The sequence below is a fragment of the Hippoglossus hippoglossus genome, chromosome 24, assembly GCF_009819705.1.
Source record: "Hippoglossus hippoglossus isolate fHipHip1 chromosome 24, fHipHip1.pri, whole genome shotgun sequence".
In the NCBI taxonomy this organism is placed as follows: Eukaryota; Metazoa; Chordata; class Actinopteri; order Pleuronectiformes; family Pleuronectidae; genus Hippoglossus; species Hippoglossus hippoglossus.
The window spans coordinates 9,395,934-9,417,164 of record NC_047174.1 but is presented as its reverse complement, the minus strand read 5'-3'; the positions used below and the strand labels follow the sequence as shown (position 1 = coordinate 9,417,164).

Genomic DNA, 21,231 nt, shown 5'->3' with positions numbered 1-21,231 from the left:
TTTTTTGAATAATATAGTCTGAATAATATAGGAAACAAAAGTTAGACAGTAAAAACACGACCCATTATGGTATATGGATATATTTAAAATTTATTTAAGTTTAAATGTGGTTGCAATAACAACACAATAAATAGATCCATAGTGATATCACAGTACACAGCAGTTTGGGATTCACAAGAAATAATACTTACTGATCATTCACAGTAACAACACTGAACGGCTACAGACAGCACAGCTCATTTTCACATGAAGCAATAATTGGCGTTAGTGGATAACATGGCCGGTGGGCTAGACATTTGCAGAATTGAATGTTCATGCACTACAAGCCTGTGTCATGTACACAGGATATAAATGAACATTTCTTTTCCATGTGAGTAGATGTGGATTTTGAGTTAGTGGCATAACCGAGTGCAAACCCCCCCCAAAAAAACAGATGATCCCTTTTTCCACGCCGACCGGTGATTGGACAGGCAGCTTCCCTTGTGTTGTGGTGATTAAACAACATTCAGCAACAAATTATACATCAGAAACTCAATCACATAGGCCCACAATACAGCATGGAGGGGAAATTTATCCTGTAGTGCAAAAGTTAAAAGTTTACTGGCTGCAACTCTCTCAACAACGACCATAAAAAAAAAAAATCTAAGAGATAAAAACATGACTTTCTAGTGCTTGTTGTGTCCAATCAGAAACAGAAATGTGGAGCGGTACATTTTTATAAAAAGTAGAACCATTAAAAAAAAAAAAGAAGCTTATTCATCAACACAATGTAAAAATAATATGTAAAAAATAAAATCTAAAATATTTTATAAAATAAGACAAACTAACAACACATATGAAATTTAAAAAGAAAATCGATTTGGTCATCACAAAAACCCAATCCTGGCTTCATCGCTTGTTTTGAATCGCACAGGGGAATGAAAACTTTATTTGTAGCAATGAGAAAAATGCAATGACTCATTCTCATTCGGTTTATCTAAAAAACTAAAGAACTTCTGAGGAAGTGCAACGCACTGTCGTAAACAATCAGCGAAATTCCCAATATTAAAAGTACATTTTATAGCAGAGGATCCAAAAATCCTTCCTGGCATTTTCCACTTTCCTTCAAAATTCAAGTTCATTTTGGCATAAAAAAAGAAAAAAAGAAAAGACAGATAAAGGGATAAATCTTCCGTTCTTAATCCTGTACATTCACAACCATACAAATTACGTCAACCTTTATCTCTGCACAAAGCTACAGTAATTAGGGATTATCTTATTCTTTCACACACGCTGAGAATCAGCTCTTTTTGGATTATCCTCACCAGCAGCTTTCCTCCTCCTTCTCTCCTCATCAGATTATGTTTGGAGACAGTATGCATGCTGGGAAAGCCGGGGCCTCCTACTCACATCTAAGGCAGCTATTTTCGCACCCTTCCACCTTTGAAGGAAGGAGGGACGAACCAGAAATTTAATGAGACCGACCTCCCTGCAGGTCAAACCCATTCTCAGTCAACACGGAAACTCCGCAGGCAGCATTCTGTCCTCGCTCGCAGAACATTTAGTGTCATTGTGGAGTAGCTGGGTTTCTCCTCCAAGTGGCGCGTATTAGACTCGGAGGAGGGGGTGTCTGAAGGTTTGAGGTCGTGGAGCGCAGCGTGAATGTCGATGTACCTGGAACGGAGAAGGTGACACTACTCAAACGTCCAGACCTCCAAACTGTGGATGCTGAAGTCCTGCTGAGCTGAGAGCGGCTGATTGTTGAAGGTGGCGCATTTGGTGGAGGCCCCTCGGTACAGCTCGGCATCAAGCCACAGACCCAGCTGACCCCTGCAGAAACAGCAGGAAACAGATTGTTTCTTATTTAATGAGAAACCCCATTGCTTTCCAAGATTGCAAAATACTAAAATAACTTTGTTCTCAGTCCCCAAAAAACATCATTAAAGGAGCTGCTATCATTTCCTACTGAGATGGTGGATCTTACCCTCCTCCTCCCATCTGCAGAGAATCAATATTGCCTTTCACAAAGTAAGAATTCTCCCCCGTCCACCGGTACACCTGAAAATAAACAGCAAAAACACAGTGTCTGAATTTTTTGCTTCAGGAATAAAGCTTAATAGTTGCTTCTTAAACCGACTTTGTTCGTACCTTGATTTCAGGACAGAAGTTGTAGAGGAACGTCTCCCCTGTGCCGTAGCAGTGCTCGCTCACTTTGAAGGGATGAGTCGAGAACGCCCCGAATATCTGTGACAAGAGTTACAAATATTTTAGAGTGAGAGCACTATTACGTTGGGAAAAACATAAAGTATCTGTATAATTGTTTCAACTATAAATTAGAATCCTTTTAATAACTGATTACAGGAGGTTTAAAAATGATCTTGATTGCACAGGTTTTTACACATTATCTTTATTATACCACCACAAGGTGTCGCCAAAGTGAGAAAGGGTTTATATCCTTGATACAGTTAGATTCTCCAAACTTAAAATGTTTGAGTTGCTCTGAGAGGATGTGAGAAATTATTATTCTGCCCTGACAGGGTTAAACAATGAATTGAGTATCTGATTCCAGAATTGCAAATTAAATTGAAACCCCTTGGAAAATAAGAAACAAAAACTACACAGTTTTACAAACTGTTTAAATCTAATTTAAATTTTGTTCTAATGATTGGTTCTCCCCATAACATATGACTATAACTGTGTGGGAGGCACGAAAAACAGTTGCTTTTTGAGTAATTTTCAATCATGAAAAGCGTATATTTAACATTGTCAAGTCTTTTTCAGTCCATTGATATTAACAATCTTAATCTGAACTTTTAATAACTCTGTAATGAAGTTGACAGATGAACAGCGAGGGCTAGTAAAAAGTGGCTCCACCACTAGATCTGTTCAAACATGGATACAGAGCAAGACAAGATGAAATCACGAGTCGTTGCCATGAATGACAGACTGATGATCAGAGCCTGTTACACATAACTGTCGTTCTCCTTCTCTGCCATCAGCAACGGAGCCCCTGGTTGTTTATACACAGTAAATCCACGTGGATGATATCTACCTGTCCGTCCATGTCTCTGATGACCAGCAGTACCGGACTGTCCACCATTGCCAGGTTTCTGTACAGAGTCTTGAGGCTGGTCCCATGTTTCACAGTGCTGTAGGCCAGTCTCCAGGGGTAACCCTGTACACGGGCTGGCAGGCGACAGGAAAGCTGGAGAGCAAACACATCATCGTGTTTGACCAGCATGTTTTACTGCTTGAATTTTAATAATGTTTTTTTTAAAATCAGTAAGTGGGTCATTCTATCTAATTACCTTCTCGATGTGTGTGTCCTGCAGCAGGTCACTGGATTCACTGAGTATGGTCAGTGAATCCACAGACAGGTCTCCGTCATAGCTGCCGAAACTCTGCCTGCGCTTCGCCTCATCAACAGTGATGATCTGGGAGCAAAACAAGCGCATGAGCGAGTCAATATTTGAGAGAAATCAATGACACAGAGACTTTATTGCAAGCTCATTCAAAAATAGTGTATGGAAATGCTTGTTTTACTCAAAACCAGCAGCACATTGACAAACTGGCCGTTCCTGCTCAGCTCACCTCCCAGCTGCAAGATGCAGGGTCACTGAAGAAGTTATCGATCATGTCCAGCTCGTCTTTCTCCACCACAACGAAGCCCTGCTCTCGAGCCTCCTTCCCATACACATCTGGAGACCACTGCACAAAGAATGCATACAGGTGGTCCACTCTGAAACACACACACACACACACACACACACACACACACACACACACACACACACACACACACACACACACACACACACACACACACACACACACACACACACACACACACACACACACACACACACAGCATTAGAGAGGATAAAGAATTCTGTTGTGTATGACAGGTACATTTTTGCAGGATTCGAAAGCAACCAGGCCACGGACAGTTAATCTTGTGAGTTTTTATTTATTTATGCCTTTCTTGCGGCACGGCGAACCAATACTCCGGCTGCTTTCCTCGGCTGCCAAAGGAATGGCCGGGACAAGATGTCATCCCAGTAGCAAAGGACTTCCTCATTGGCTTTCCCACTTTGAAGCAGAGGAACATGGGAGGGTTTTTACTCTTCTCCTCTGATGAAAAAAGCATGTCTATAGAGAATAAGAGAAAACTTGGTTAGTTTCAGGCCACACTGTCACAGTGACTTTTATCATACTACCACCAGGAGTCAGCAAAGTCTAAAATGTTCAAATTCTGCATATAAGGCTTTTAAGGGATCAACCATGAAAGAGGAACTACAGGAACTGTGATTATCTACTCATGGATTAAATATCTGTATTATAATTTCTACCTTCTATTGGAGCCTGCATCCGCGCCATCAGCCACGACTTCACCTCTGCTTCATAGCTTTTCTTCCGTCTCTCCTCCTCACTGAGTTCAGCCCCCTCTGCTGGTCTGTCTGGACCCGAGCTCCTACAACCCTCTGCAGCCTCGGTCAGACTCAGCCTGCTGCTTTGGTCCACCGCTGTGCTGAGTATTTCATCATCTACACTGTTTAGCAGCTCCTCTGTCCCTTTAGGTTTCGCATCTTTGGTTTCGGTAGCCTCTTGGTTTGAAGGTTTATCAAGCAGGTCCCCCTGTTTTTCAGTCTCTGAGGAGGATTGTATCGACTCGCCATCCTCAATGGAGCCATTCTGAGCTACACCTTCGTCCTCCTCATCATCAAGCTTCCCTTTAGTTTGAGCCAGCATCGGCTTGTCTTCAGAGTCTCCTCGTTCGGGGCAGCCTGGTCCTAGGAGTTTCTGTTGGTCCCCACTGACGGCCCTGGATGTTCTGGAGGACGTTCCCTCCACTTCTTCAGTGCTTCTATTGACTGTCTGCTCCAACTCTGTGAATCCTTCATCTGATGGAGACTTTTCTGTCTCCTCTCCTTCTCCACTCACTGGTAATGAGAAGATAAATCAAGGTTTGTTTAAGCTCAAAACAAATAAAAGCACAGAAGAGGAAATGCTGTTGTTTAGTAGATCAAAGTTAAAAGACATAAGCCATAAAAACTATCATTTTGGGAACTGGTTGACATGATCTTACCAGTTTCGGGGATTGTTGATTCAATGTCGTCCAGGATGATTGGTCGCTTTGGATCCAGAGCTTCATATCGGCTGAAGGGGTTCAGTTCCCGGTCCGACAGCAGATGCTCCCACTCACCGGGCCTGTACACAGGACACAGATCCTGGGGTCGGTCTCTGTGGGGTCACCGGGCACCAAACACACCGCACAGCAAATGAGGGATGGAAATGAAAAGAGAAAAAACACAAAAAGGGGGACAGGTCCAACAGAAATTAAAAATGACCAAAATGATGAAGAACTCAAAAAAACAAAAATGAACAAATATGATGTAAAACAGCAAACAATTGAAAACACATGAAATGAAATTATAAAAAAAATGTAAAATAAAGAAATAAAAACCAAAACAAGTAGAATCTGAGAGGGTTTTTTTAAAAACTTGGATCTCTCCGGACAAGATGCATCATAAAAAAGGGAAGTGGTGGTAAAGAGGCAAGTGTGAAAAGGGGGTTGATACAAACAGTTTTGTTACTGACAAAAATAAGGAAACAGAGGGTGGAAAAGAAAGGAGGAATAAGAGGACTGGAAGAAGAACGTTTACGAAATGGGGGGGGGGGGGGTAAGGGAGATGTTTGGGGGCTCTTACGATGGCAGGGCATCTTTCAGCTTCATGCGTGACACATCGTTGTACAGCGCAACAGAGACGACCTCCTCCATGGGGCAGATGAGGCCGTACTCCTCGCAGCCGTGCTCGATCACCAGGGGGTCTGACTTGTGGGGGTCGAACATGATGTTGTTGGGTGTCACAATCAGCACCCCCCCCACCACCCCCTGCAAGATCAGGACAACACACGGAGAGAGCCGTGGTCAATAAGGACCCACATAAAAGAGCAAATCCTCATGGGGACAATTTTAATTAGGTCGATATTTTTACCTAAAATCAATTTACATCTTAACACACATAATGTTTGTATTAGTTGATTGGTAAATAAAATGCAAAAGATAAGGTTAAACTGAATCACAAAATAACATTATTCCTTTCCCTATTTTCCAAATTCTATGATGTGAGCTGTATTAATTCAAAATTGTCATTTTTTCCCCGGTGCAAAATCTAAATTCCTAAACATTTAACATTGATTCATTTTGTCAATCCACAAAAATGAGTTGTTTCAGCAGGAGTATCAGCATCGCAGGACATTACTGTGTTTCTCAGGAACTCACCATGCCATCAGTGAAGTATTTGCAGCTCATCTTGATGAATTTAACCGTGGACGGACTCTCGTCTTCTGAGTTTGGGGAGAGCTCCCGCCGGATGGACTTCGCTGATCTACAGTTTTTGCCATCCTGATGGACATAAAAAAAACAACACACAAACAGTTCAGAGATGATGTTTTTCTCTGGTATAGCTTGTTTTAAAAACATAATGACCATGTAGTTTTCAGTTTTTGTCTTTTACTGATTCAGAGATTTTAGGCCACCAGAGCATGACATTCGTTATCGACTTCCAAAAACAAATTTATGTTGGAGGTCACTTGTTCACTAGATTAAATTATGTCCCATTCTTATGTGTTGGGGCACTTTGCCCTTTATTGAAAGGACAGAATTTAAGCACGAGAGGGGGACAGAGAGCGGGGGAAGTCGTGCAGTAAAGTGGGTCATGCCACAACTGAACCTGATGCTGCTGTGGAGGACTTCAGCCTGGGACGCCAGTTCTTAACCAACCCTGAACTAAAGTAATTGATGTAATTACCTCTGATAAAGTATCTGTAACAGTATGATCTAATGTTGATGCTTTATTTAAACACAGCATGTTTTTATAATTTTTGGGGCATTGTTGAAAGTTTTAGTGTGAATTTTTGAGACAGAAAAGAATTCCCTGGCTCAACACTGCCACTGTAAATTACAACATAACGTGCGCAACAAAATAAATCAGTTTTTCCACTTACATGTGACGGTTTCTCAGAGAGGCCTAGTGGGAATGCGGGCTGAGAGGAACTCTGAGACTTTGAGTCTGTTTCCAATTGGATCTCATCAGGGACAAACAGCTTCTGTAGTTGGGACAAACGACCAACGATCAGCCAGTCAGATGAGTAAAGCAGAGACTGAAGCAGAATAATGTGGCGTCAGTGTTCTCACCTGTCCGGGGTAGACGCTGCGGGAGAAGAGCTTGTTCAGCTGGACCAGTTTGTTTGGGGTGATGTTGAACCTGAGGGCGATGCTATTGAGCGAATCATCGGGTCCCACCTGGAATAAGACGATAAACTCCACTGAGTAAATACTACATGATCTATGACGTTTCTGTGAGTCAGTCAGAAACACGTTCAAAGTGTGATATCAGTGTAATGTTACTCACGATGAACTCCACCGTCCCCGGTGGCCCTCTCTTCTCCCTCTTTGTCTGATTTTTACTTTTGCAGCCATCGTCTGAGAGAGAAACAGAATTAAAGATTTTGCAAATGGAGGATGATATCGACCCGATGATAACATTATAGGGAACCAGATTGGCTCTCAGAGGAATGCAGACCTCCACCAAAGCCCAGCAGTCCCCTTTAATTCAATCAAGCTGCACCAAATTTCCCACACTCAGATATCAGTTCCCTAAATGTACCTCTTTTTTCATGAAGATCCACGAGTTGTTGTCTGAAAAAGTGGTGAAAATCTCAGAATGTATAAGAACTGCATCTGCTTAGTCCACATTAACGCCAAGAATTTTATAGGTTCTTTCTTGGCCCATCATACATCACATTTTATGGAAATCAGTTAAGTAATTTGTGTGTAATCCTGCTGACAAACAAATGGACAGAAACCCCATAACCTCCCTGGTGAAGGTAAAGAACTATTCCTGAGAGAAGAATACATGGCTTCATTATGTCCCTCTCAGACTCACACTACTATCATATACTGTGTATAATCCAGTGATTTCATCTCTCTCACACACACACACACACACACACACACACACACACACACACACACACACACACACACACACACACACACACACACACACACACACACACACACACACACACACACACACACACACACACACACACACACACACACACACACACACACACAGTAGTGAGGGAGCACAGTCAGCATTTCTTCTTGCCAAGATCACAGAAGCCTTTAGCACCACTCCCTGCTGTCTCATCACACTGCTGCTCCCCCATGGAAACAGAGGCCATGACTAAGCATCACACAACCACTCTCCTGATCTTTATATTGTACTGGGCCTCACAGACAGGACCACTGACAGGGACACTGGCATGAACTTTATCAATGAATTTAAACTGGACTGGGACCACTAATATACAGTGAATATGGAGAGATTATATCATACTGATACGATGAGCTGCAGGTAATGATGGTGTAGTTTTATTAAAACAAATACTGTAGAGGTTACACATCTGGATACTGAGAGCATGTATTTTACATTAAAAAAAGTTCTGTATATTTAGTTGTATTTGTGTTTTCTTTTTATTTATCCTTATATATAGTAACATTTATGATAAAACTGTAAAATATCAAGCCTCGGGTTTGATAACAACATCTTAGGAATCATTACTACATTTTTGTTTAGCCCCCAAGAACCCATATTGGTCTGGATCAAATTAAGACCCTTTTCTTTTCTGTTTGAAAAACTCCCAACCCTAAAAAATATTTTCTTTCACCTACTAAAATTATATTTAAAATTTCCAATGCCTCAATTTGGATTTTCTATCATTTGATGCAGAAGTTAAGGACATAATAGTGTTTGACTTGTGTTTTAACACTTGAACTCTTAGTTCTCACAGTACAGTGGTTAAAATGTTGTCACGTGCTGGAAGACCACAGAGGATAAAGGTTATGTAACTTCCTGTTTGAAACCGCTGAGATTGTTTCAGAACACATGATTCCCAACACTGACACTGACATGAGGACTCGTCTGTTGTTAATCAGTCAAAGGAGAATCATTTTAGCGATATAGAAAGTAATACCAACAACACCACTATAAAGTGTTGCTTGTCCAAAAAGGGGAAGTTAAAGGGAGGAAAACTATTTTTCTAAGACAGCGAAAAATCATACTATGACGAGAATATGCTGACTTCGTTATTACTTTCAGGGGTTTTACCATGTGACCTTTGCAGCCCTGTTATAAAATAATTGTTCATTAATCGTAATCAAGGTTAAAGTTTGAAATAACCATGATATTGATTTGAAGTCGTATCTTGCAGCCCTACTCTGTAGCTTCATAAGTATATGAATTCAATTAGAAGCTTCAGGGTGAGTTCGGTTTTCTCAAATTGCCATTTATTACCTCCACGGCAGAAGTTATGTTCTCAGCGCCATTTGTTTGTCTGGCTGTTATCAGGATTACTCAAAAACTACAGAATTGATTTAGTTGAAACGTGGTGAAAGGATGAACCATGGGTAATAAAATAACCCTTTAAATGTGGACCAGACAATAGGGACGGATACAGGAATTTTTCCATCACCTTCTTCAACGTTGCGAGATAGGGTGTTTTTTGAGATTTCACAATTTTCCCAGGGAATAATTCATGGATCTGGATGAAAGAATTATGACTGATATCTTAGAGTGTGTGTAGTTTGGTGCAGCTGAATTGGATTTAAGGGAACTATTGGGCCCTGGTGGAGGTGTGGGCTCTACTGAGTGCCATTGCAATTCAAGTTATTTTTGTGGTGGGTTTTTGGAAGCAGGTCTTACCTGAGCTTGCAGCCGGTTTTGTTGCGATTCTCTGCAGGTCCGTCTTCTTGACGGGGTCACCGACATGTGGGACGTCTGGACAGGAGATGATCGCCGGGCTCTGCTCATTCACATTCTTGTCTGATTGGCTCTGCTTGAGCTGTCGCCGCCTCTTCAGCCTGATGGGACGGAGGAGGGTTTGTTTACATCCACACGATATAGGATAGAAAATACAGCAATGTAGACGGACATTTGATCACTTCTGTTTAAACTCATGCAGTGAAAACTCACTCACGGCTGTTATCAACATAGAATATGAATGAACATGTGCACATGTGTAGAATAAAACTGTTTTCAGATCAATCTAAACCAATTAAATGTGCTTATTGTGATTTCCTAGTATACTGGGTAATGCAATGGAAAAAGAATATAGCTCCACAATGGGCTTTTTCTCTGGTTTTCTTGTCTCACAATGTTGTTGCCATTTTACATAGATTTTCCAATACACCATTATCTACAATCACCAGGCTTGTTTACTGTCTAAAGTGTAACAGATCTTCTGTCCAAGTTCTGCTGTTGTTACAACACTGTGCTTTTCTTTTTTCTCTTTACTTTGCAGAGTCAGCTGTATTTTCCTCCAGACTCCACCCCCCCTCCTGTTTAATCATTGTTAGGTAAGGAGAATTATGTAATGGCGTCTCCAGACCCCGTTGAGGTTCACCGAGGGGGGAACACTGCAGTGCAGGGCGGTGGAACTACATTCTAGTGGTGCACTTAAGAATATTGCACCCTCTGTGAAACCCACTGAAACCTTGAGTGTGGATGCGAGTCCGCTCGGTAGAGATAAGGCCAAATTGCTGTATCAGAGGCTGTGAGTGGCAGGTGGTAGTGAAGAAGAAAAGAAGAGTGAAAAGAAAAGTGTCTGAAGTGTTTGAGAGCCTTAATGGAGCAGCAGCACTGGGTCGATAAGGCTGCAGACAGACAGAGCTCATGCCTCTCCCACTGCCTCAGGTCAGTCTCCCACTCTAACCGATGCGGCGCACATCTGGCAGCGAGCTCAAGAATCTGCAGATGCATTCCCAAACGCACCATCTGTTTCACTGCAGGGGAATTTTCTCTGAGTCTCCCAAATCACGCTCGCCTTACTCACTGTTCAACCTTAACCTGAACCCTTCCTGGCATATAAATCATTAGGAGGGGACACACCATCCCAGTAAAACCCACAATTTCAAAAGGCACCACTTCACTATCTGATTAACAAAAGTGTGAAGTTTCATTAATAGATTCCAGATAGCTTTCGAAATTCTGCTCCAGAAATGAAATGATTATAGACCCATGCATGAACAAACTGATCTGTGTTATATGCTGGAGGGATAAGAAACACAGAAACACACAGAACACAACTTCTGCTTTAAAAACTGGGATTCACAGTGATCAAAACAAATGCTGGTTAAAAAAAACTAACTGGTGGCCATTGTTGGACCCATTTAGTGTGTGATTTATGCTTGTGAAATTTAAAAAATGTCAAGGTCTGACATGCAGCTAGACGAACATTTTAAAATCATGCCACCACCGCAGATTCCCAAGTAGACTGACATCCAGACTGGGACACACCATGACAGAATAACTGTTGTTTTAAGGCCGTTCCTGTTCCACATTCTACAGTTGTTTCTATATTGCAGCATTTATTTTACACCCGTATTTCTAATGGCACAGACCAGGTTTCATGGTGGAACATTTCAGATTAAAAATACTGTTTAGTGTGACAAGGCACAGTTTTGGATTAAATTTTTGCTCTTTGTTTCAGCGTCTCCTTCATATCTTGTGACGAACAATGGCCATGGTCACGTGTGATTTTTCTCAACAGCCATTAAGCCATCACTAGTGAAATCACCACGGCAACAAATACTTCATACGCAGGGACTCTGTCTCTGAGTACCCTCATCCTTCTCAAAGTGTGGGTGGGTGTGTGTGTGGGTGTGTGTGTGTGTGTGTGTGTGTGTGTGTGTGTGTGTGTGTGTGTGTGTGTGTGTGTGTAATCTGCTCTCGACAAATGTAAAGCTGCAACATATTCTTTCAATTCATAATATTGACTGTAGCCTTATGTCTTTGTGTTCTGGATGTAGTTTTTCCAGGATATCAATTCATTGAACCTGAAATCACTTTTATTTTACACTAATGTTTGGTTCTGATGTTCTGTGTAAAACAATATTAATATTCTGACTTTCAGTCTTTTAAAACAATGAACCTTGTAGTGAAGAAGTTCAGATCGGGCTCAGATGTCTTTTACATTATACATGTGCCTCTAAATGACCTTTGTTCCACTTGTCAGGAAGCACGGCACCATATGGTGCTAGTAGCAGCCGGCTACATGTTAAAGCAGTAGCTGTGTTGTGAGATAAGCTTTATTTCCCTTCCTGACACATCCTCTCAGTCCATACATGCACAACATGGCTGTCCTTAAAACAGCAGAGGTCTGCATAAAACTCATGTGTTCAGCTTCCACCTTTATACGGTTGTTTTGCTGCTGACAGTTTTGCCCCATTTTCTTTGTCGGATAAAATGACCATCCCTAACGCAAAGCCTGAATCCTATTAAAATCAAATACACTGCTGATCTAATAATTAGAGGGGGCGATGCCATTACAAAGCCACTTCCCTCCATAATGTAATATTTCTAACATAAGCCAATGAAATGAGGGAAATAAACACAAGACAAATTGCAGGTTTGTAGCCGCCTGTCATGGCAGCCTGAGCCAGTAACCTGAGACATAATAAGAAAGACTGAAGCCCATTAGGCTGCAACAGCTCACATCCATCAAGTCCATTGTCAACATCTTTGCTACTGCAGCATAATCCTCTAATGCTTTTCCACACATTTACTTGTGTGTCCAGTTTTGGCAACATTTCATTCCTTTACCTAGATGCCTTGATTTTTTTAAAAGCAGAAACCCCACCCATTTTAAAGCCTAAAAACCAACTGGTCAGGAAAAGACAGGATGAATCAAAATCAAGCAGATTTCTAGACACATTCGAACCATATCACATTAAAGACCACCACTAAATCCTGTTCATCCTCTGTCACTCGACACCTGCAGCAGGTCATTCGTGCAGACGTCAGAGAGCTTGTGCTTTCTCCTCCGTCTACACATCGTAGCTGTGACAAGCCTCTTTCCACGCTCATCCCCTGCTATCGTGTTTCACAACTCCGCAGAGATCCAGTTTTAAGGTCAGCACCGTCCCAGTGGGTCGAGACGTGAGTGGAACACTGACGCAGGATGATTCGAGGCTTTATGAACTGGGTGCAGCTCAGAGACATGCAGGCGACTTAATATCGCTGATCCACGATTCAAAAACACCGGAATTACTAATGAGTTAATGCACCTCAACAACAGAACGTCAAGGCACAAATGAGAGTGCAGCACGATGGGAAAAAAATAGTGTCACTTCAAAGAAGCACTGCATAAAGAAAAAGATCCTTTATAGAAAGACTTTGGACTCAACACTTCAACACGTAATCAATGGGCTAAGAAATAAATATCACAATCTGACCAAAACACTCCCTCCACTAGATTGCTTAGATATACAATGTGCCTGCCCACGTACACTAATGTTACTGGCAAATTGGCAATACTGCTATCGGTGCAAATGTTAATGCTGATCTACTTTCCATGCCTCCCCCACACTCATCCCTGTCAGACATTTTGTTTTTGTATAAATACATTAAACATTGATGCACCTCTCCATTTCTGCTAGTCACGGTCTCTTCTCGTGAATGTTGTAAATGTTTTTATTGATGGGCTTGGTTACACTCTGCAGAGGGATCCCTCCCTCACTTGCAGCTCTCTCTGATATTTCTGGCTTTTTCTTTTCCCTAGCTGTTAAAGTTTTTTTGGGATAGATTTCCCTCACTTTATTTGAGGGGTAAGGACAGAGGATGCAACACATTGTTGAGCCCTATGAGACAAATTGGAGTTTGTGAATATGGAATATACAAGTAAAATCTGATTATTGATTGATTGATTGATTGGTATTGGGATACTTGTCAGCTGGAATTCTGATATGGTGCGATCGATTGACTGAATATTATTTTGAAATCAATCACATATAAAATGGTGGTTAAGAACTAATTAAGAGCTAAATGTCAGGACTACACATTAGTCACATGAAAAAATACCACAATTGAATGCATGCGAGTGTTGAAATTCAAATCAAATTCATGCACAGAAACAACCCCTTACCTGGCAAAGTATCCCGGCTTCCTGTCTCTCTTTTCCATCAGGCCAGGCTCCTAAACGTGCATGCAGTCAAGTCCATCCATGCAAACACACACACCTACCCACCCACTCTGTGTCCAGGCCAACAAAAAAAGACACAACTTTGGGAAGATCACCGGCTATTTGTTGCCCTGCAGAGGAGAGAAGCAGAAGGTGGGGGGGGGGGGAATTAGCAGGCTCACCAGGTGCCTCCTCCCTCAGCAACACACAATGAACTCAGCAAAAGCCCAATAAGTGACGGTGAAGCCTCATCAGCCTAAGTGGAGGGCGATGAAAAGCATGTCAGGCCAAGTCTCTTGCTGACAAAAGGCAACAGGAAGGAAAAATGCATCCCTGTGCTGTGGAAGGGGAAAAAAACACACATCTGCTCCTGCTTAATGCAACTGTGAGCACGTGTTTTAAACACAGCAGTCGATCTGTTATTGGATGTAAACACGCAGGCTACGCTATCAGCTAGCTGGTGCAACACAGGGATCGCTCGCATGTCACACGCCCCAAAGGACAGACAAGTGGGCGAACACACTTCACCCGCGTGTAGCCTCGAAGTGTTGCATAACTAAATGGCTTTTGCCACAGTGGGAAAGGGCTAAATCTGATTAGCCCTACCCAGCTAGCTGCAGTCAGATGCTAGCAGTTTGCAGAATCCTCTATTAGCTGGGCCAGACAGCAGTTTCCAGACTCTCCTGCACGGTCCTCATAAAACACTAAAGTGCAGCTAACGGGAAACCAGTCTGGGTTTAACGCTGGCGGCTCCCAGCAAACACGCACGGTGAGGAAGGTCCAGTCCCCCCCCAGCTGATGCTAACGCTGCTAAGCTAGCGACATTTGTTTACAAGACAATAGCGACCTGCTGGGGATGGGGAAGAGGATTTCCTACTCGGCCCCACTCGCTGGATAAAATAAAGCGTTTCCGTTCGTGTAGTCTGGCGTAAGACAGATGTGGAATCCCGACGATGCATTTAAACGCTACGTTCTCCATTAAAGCTGCTCAAATTGCGCACATACCTGACGTGCATCCTAGGAGGTGGAAATGAAACATCCCCTCACTGCGCCCTCTGGTGGTGGCGTGCGCTGTTAAACCAAACAGCAGCTCCCCACCTGCTTCTCTTTAGCTGTTAGCCTACTAAGCCTAAACCAACGATATGTTGTCTCAATATGAATTGATTTAAAATGAGCACGGGTTATGTCTTGCAGCAACAGTCCCTGGTGGTCTAGTGGTTAGGATTCGGCGCTCTCACCGCCGCGGCCCGGGTTCGATTCCCGGTCAGGGAACTCACTTTTACTGTTTTGACTCAAGATCGTTCAACAATTCTGTCTGAACGTTGGATGAAGTGACGTCGGCCTGAATAATATTCCACCAATTAGATATCGTTATTGTTTCTGTTAAAGAATCCTAGCGTAATAGTTTTGGCCCAAACCAAACACTGTCATCTGGGATGATGGAACTTGATCAGTCCACTCCTGTTTGCCAGATCCGGGCCACAAGTAAGTCATAGCAATTTCACATGTCAACCAAAGGTGCCAAAGTTGGCCAGATTTAGTTTAGTGCCATTTAGGCCATGGTCACCATTTACCACACGGGCCACTGGAGGTTCACATCCAGGTTACACTGTGTCTGGAACACCACATGTTTGCCAAAAAGGCCCACTTTTGTTTGGACGGTATTTGGGCCACACTTGCTATTTTACAAGTGGGACACTTCAGGCTCACGTCCGTTTTGTCCGGGCCACAAGAGGCCAGAAGTGCTGCATGATTGCCTGAAGAGGCCCACATCCATAAACTATACCGGGAGTGGAGGTTGAAGGGCAGAGGATGACAAGCAGTACGGTTTGAGGAAATGTCACAATTCTGACCATGGTCTTATGGCTTGTCTGAGCTCATCCCATCTGAGCTCTGTCATTACACACATGTAGTTTGAGGGAGATTGAACAATGTACACTGGAGTTACACCAATTCCGTGTGTTACGGCGACAAGTTGAAATTTCACGCCACGCCACTAACAGTGTTCGACAAAAACTCACAGTTTCCATAAGACTTCATCATCAATGTCTTGAGGCCCTTCTGACAAAGTTTGACATGATTGTGGTGAATGGACGAGGAGGAGTACATCAAAGTGTAAGACGTGCAAAAAACAAGACATGTCCTGTTGCCACCAGGGGGCACTGTGATTTTAAGTCATGATTCTGTGTAGATTGCATCAGGCCGGGGAGCTTGTCATACATGGCCAGTTTGAAGTCAATTGGACAATGTATGTCAGAGATACAAGAACCTTGTATTTTGATGGTGATTCATCAAAATGTGACGCCACGCCACGGTAACACCATGTGACAAGAACTCACAGTTTGAGTTGGTTTTAATCTCCATGGAGTCAAGATGACACTCAGCAAATATGAATTTGATCTGATGAAAGCTCTAGGAGGAGTTCGTTAAAATGCAAAAAGTGTAAAACGACCAAAATGGAATTGGTAAAACTGTTCACGTGCAGGGGTTCTGAAAATCTTGGGTACTTTGGAATCAACAGAGTGATTTTATTTACAGTTTCATTTGATATATTTTGCCTTTAGAAGAAGGGATTCCGTCTTTATAAATTAAAGTTGTCCACACTTTTTGCTTCGCCATCTCCTGACCCTCTGCTGTTCACCATATATACCACTAAGTGGCGATGTTTCACTACAAATGCTATAAGAGACAAAGGTCAAATGTGGAGGAAGTTTAAGGAATATAAAACAGTCTATAAATAAAAGATATTTTAAACATGTTAATCAACTTATTCAGTAAGAACAATGCAACTCACATGAACTTTAAAAGTTTAAGAAAAGAACAAAATAGATTCTTCTGGGTGAGGGACGATTCCCTTTTCACTGCAGCATTTTCATATGAGAAAAGACTGGTGAAGTAAAGAGAATTATGTTCAATAATGTTGTTAATAATTGTAAATTGCATATATATATATTTTACCCTTTTTTTTTGTACTGTAGTGACTCTTTTCTGCCAGTCCTTACAATAAAGTTCATGCCTATTTGAGCTGGATCTTTTTTCGAGGGAGAGCAATGAGACAGACGTAATGTGTGTTTGTGGAACTTGGGTCCCAGGAGCCCGTCGAAGGTGGGGAAAGGTCCGAGCGCCAGGGCCCTTCTGATTGGACAGCTCCGGAGTTAACCAGTTCCTGGCTGGCTATGTATCTTGGCAGTTATTTTGACAGACGCTATCATTGTGAGAGAGGAGATAAGTTGTCTAAGGGATCGCCATGGCGCCGGTGTGTCCCTCCTCCGGCCTGTTCAGACTCTCGTCATCCCTCTCCAACGCCCCCCCTCATTCTCCCCTTCTCCCTGCCCAGTTGGAAACACAGGATTGTGAGGAGGTGGGTGTGGGGGTGTTTGGTTGGGAGTGGGCTTTGTATTGGCAGGGACCCTGTGGCTCTGGGTATCATCGTCCCCTTCCAAAACCATCAAAACCTCCATGTGACGCAAAATATAGGACAGCCACAAATATCCCTTTCACAGAATTACTTTCTTTCCCCCCCTCCAGTCTGTTGCTCTCCTTCATTCCAGTTCCTTATTTCTAAACTTCGAAATATAACTTCTTCACTTTTACTGCAAAAACAACCCCAAACCCTAACTGAGATGAGGTCTGGTAAAGTTCTGACTGAGGTTTTTGCTGAGTTATGTTTTCAAGATGTGGCGTCCATCAAACATTTACTGTCCCTGGTCTCACTCTAATATAAAATCACGACAGTATATCAGCCTCTGATATTAGAATTTTTATAGTACTTTTTTATAGTACTCCCCTGTCAGACACACACACATATACACACGGGGGAATTTATGTTGCCGAAGATGAGCTGAAGAGCATAAGAGACCACAAAAGAAAAGATGGAGTGTGTTTTTCTAAGCTTTTTTGTCTCAATATGTTTGTATTTATGCCACTAAGAACACAAATCCACACATCCAGGTCCTCAGTCTGGTTTATCGAATTGTTCCTTAAGTTGGGTTGAAAGAGGTAAAGAGTGGAACTAGCAGCAACTTAAATTATTCGAATCTTGGCTATATGTCATTTTTGCACGGTGCCTTGTTATTTCTAAGAAAGCTGAAACAAGTCAGTGCTTTATCTAACCTCTATACCCAGCACAGGCCTTGGAGAGATTTAAAATCATTTTGCTCAGACGTCACACACTTTCTAGCTTAGACTACAGCCGCCGATAACTTCAAGTACACCGTGGCAGCAAGAAGCCGCGAAACCTAAACACCGAGAAAGGATATGTCACACAAATGATAATTGATAGGAGATGCGAGGCTCATAATTCATTATAATGAAGCAAACCTTTAAAAAAAAAGAAAAAGTGCAGCAATATTTTAGAAAAGTCTCCCATCAGAAAGTGTTTATGTTTATGAAAAGATAACAGATGCTATTAAACTAATTAGGATGAGTGATATTTGAAATAGTGTATAAATGAATGACGTCAGGATGGAGGGTCCCACTTACAAACAGCCAGCAGCTCTGACACATTTGTAAGCCTCACACTGAAGAGGTTGATTCAATGAAGTAGGTGAACTGTCACCGAAACAACAGCTGATAATCACATACAGTAGCCTAAATGTTATTCGTGTTTTAGTTATTGCTATCAAGACTATTTGTCAATTGAAATTTATACTGTTCACATTTTCAAAACCTATGTGAAGTAATGTAGCTTATTTTCAGATTTGTATGTTTTTCTCATTCTTAAGTGATTTTTGTTTGGTTTTAATGTTATTGTTTTATTTGGCCCGAGGGAAGACGAGCAATGTGTAAGGTAATATTATAATAAGAACCTAAATAAAGTATAAAAAAAACAAAACTTACGTGATGTTTGGAAACTGTCGTTCAAATGTATTTAAAGACGCTTTCAGACATTTACTGAGCATTATTATGTCTCGATAAAAATATAAGTTAAGAAATTCTCTGTGTTTTAAAGAAAACATTGGACATTTTTGGAAATATGTTTGTAATTATGGCAAATTAAGCAGTCAGTTAGCTTAGTTTAGGCCTATGGGGGAAAGGTTGAGCTGAAAAACTGAAAAAAAAACAACCTAAACCTTCAAATCCCAAACATGTGGTTTTTACACTTTTTTCTAATAATATCACAAACAAGATACAATTCATTAGTGACATTTAGAGGCACTGGCTGGTGGATTTTTAGCTTTTTCTGCTTGTTTAACAGTCTTTCTGCTAAGCTAAGCTAATGCATGTTAATTATACTCTTCATATTCACTGCACAGACAGAATAGTGGTATCGAGCTTTACAATAAACTATATAGGCAAGAAAGCCAATTGGCGTATGGGGCCAATACGTCAGACTATTTTTATTATAGTGCTACAAATTAGTGAGCAACTAGCTTGACAATACAGTAAAAATTGAGGAAAGACTTAATATACAAAACTTGGTGCATTTACAAATAGATTGTGATGCCTGATCCTGGTGAGAGTTAAGATTATCGCAGGAAATACTGTGGTTATGACGCATCACAATGGATGTGATGGAGACATTCACCACTCCGCTGGTGGTCTCGTCCAGACTGACTGAGCGACCACCATGAGGTTAAAGACCCACTACACACACACACACACACACACACACACACACACACACACACACACACACACACACACACACAGAGACTTGCAGCAGCCAGTTAACGAAGACAGAGAGGGGAACGACAGTGATGGAGACATGGCTTGAAACGGCTCTATACCAGTGCCACTACACCCACTGTCAATCTGCCAAGTTGGCCGACACACTGCAGCCGTGACCTTTCACCCAGGAACTGAATGGCAGGAAAGGGGTTATCCTTTTTTTTTTTGCTTTTGAAATCGGATGTCCAGACCGTGCAGGAGCCGCACATCAGGGAAGGAGCAGACAGTCGAGGAAACCTGACGGAGAGATGGACAAACGTCTTAAAACACATATACAAGCTGTGATCTGCTCTTTCTTTTATCACGTGACCATGGTGGGGGGGCAAACAGTGCATGGTTGTTTGTCCTGCTTATCAGTGGTGTTGTAACAAGTGGGGGAACACACAGGCTTACCTCAATGCACATGCATGCATGCACATATGCAAAGAGACCTCACCTTTGGCGAATATGGAAAAAGCTGTAAAAATTAAACGGGCATTGACTGACATTTGATAACCTTTCATGAAACCAGGAGGTCACGCCAGCAGACGTATATTTAATGAAGCAATGATGATTCTTCCTCAATCTCCTCTGATTCTCTGCCATAAAAAACGGGCTTGTCCTGTACAGTAACGATCATTCTGCAGAAGAATAAAACTTCTCAACTCACAGGTAAAAAATATGAGCCCCTGAAAACACCGGCCAATAAATAACAGCTATAAATTCCCATGTGAATTATGACTGCGGCTGCCAATTTAGGATTGTGCGATAAGTCAACTTTACATGTATTCCTTTGAGAGTCTGAAGATATAAGGAGCATGTTAAAGGTAACATGAGTGTGTGTTTACTGTGCCTGAGTGTCTACATGTGTACGTCTTTTGATGTGTGTGTGTGCGCTTGTGTGCACTCAGACATACACTCCCACTCTCACACTCAGACTCTGGTTTGTCCAAGCCAGCGCCACATCAGTCCATCATCGCAGATATGGCTCGCGGTTAGATAGCAGGTCTGGCGGCGCACAAGACATTTTGTCCACTCTGTCATGTTTACTTATAATGATAAGCTTTGATGGATTCCCCACGAGCTATAGACGCCACGGCGCAACGCACACACACACAGACTCTCTGCATGTCATTCACACATGCGTGATTGTGCACAAAGTGACACACATGCACAGTACAAGAGAAAGGATTAAAAAAAGTAGAGCGTGTAGAGACAAATAGAATAGTAGCAAGAAAAGCAAACCTAAAAGTACATTCTATAGAACACATGCGCGTATGAATACCTAGATACAAATTTTCGTTCACTTTGGGGAAAAATTCTTCTGAACAGCTGATGAATAAGTGTTTTTAAATCATTTTGCACCAAAGAGACGGGTCAAAGTTTCATGCGCACAGGAGAAAGCCAACAAGCTGTCAAACGAGGGGAGTAGATGTTTTTTAAAATGCGATTTTCAAACCCTAACAAGGCACGTCCACGAGGAACTTTTCCTAAAGCTCAAATACATCGTTTGAGCTAACCTCTGCTAAACCCAGAAATAAACAATTTCAAAAACTGCACTGGATGAATTCCCCT

General features: G+C 42.0%; 1 protein-coding gene and 1 non-coding gene across 4 annotated transcripts; one reads left to right on the top strand and one right to left on the bottom strand.

The window, feature by feature from the left end:
• Positions 1–69: 69 nt before the first annotated feature.
• LOC117758079 (nuclear receptor coactivator 7) lies at positions 70–15,066 on the bottom strand. Of its 3 annotated transcripts, none has more exons than XM_034579429.1 (17): positions 15,013–15,066; positions 13,972–14,138; positions 9,753–9,910; positions 7,395–7,465; positions 7,178–7,285; positions 6,988–7,089; positions 6,263–6,385; positions 5,688–5,872; positions 5,066–5,220; positions 4,329–4,919; positions 3,957–4,128; positions 3,571–3,718; positions 3,288–3,413; positions 3,032–3,184; positions 2,128–2,223; positions 1,964–2,037; positions 70–1,809 (listed from the first exon to the last, which is right to left on the bottom strand). In XM_034579429.1, exons 2-17 carry the CDS (start codon positions 14,007–14,009, stop codon positions 1,674–1,676), a joined length of 2,436 nt encoding a protein of 811 aa, XP_034435320.1. In that variant the 5' UTR covers positions 14,010–14,138; positions 15,013–15,066; the 3' UTR covers positions 70–1,673. The 3 variants fall into 3 exon arrangements, with proteins under 3 accessions (XP_034435320.1, XP_034435323.1, XP_034435322.1); XM_034579432.1 differs by having other exon boundaries at positions 5,066–5,187; positions 15,013–15,065; XM_034579431.1 differs by lacking the exon at positions 15,013–15,066 and adding an exon at positions 14,614–14,852.
• Positions 15,067–15,207: 141 nt separating this feature from the next.
• trnae-cuc lies at positions 15,208–15,279 on the top strand. Its single transcript has one exon. It is a non-coding gene; the product is annotated as a tRNA-Glu (tRNA).
• The last annotated feature ends 5,952 nt before the right edge of the window (positions 15,280–21,231 follow it).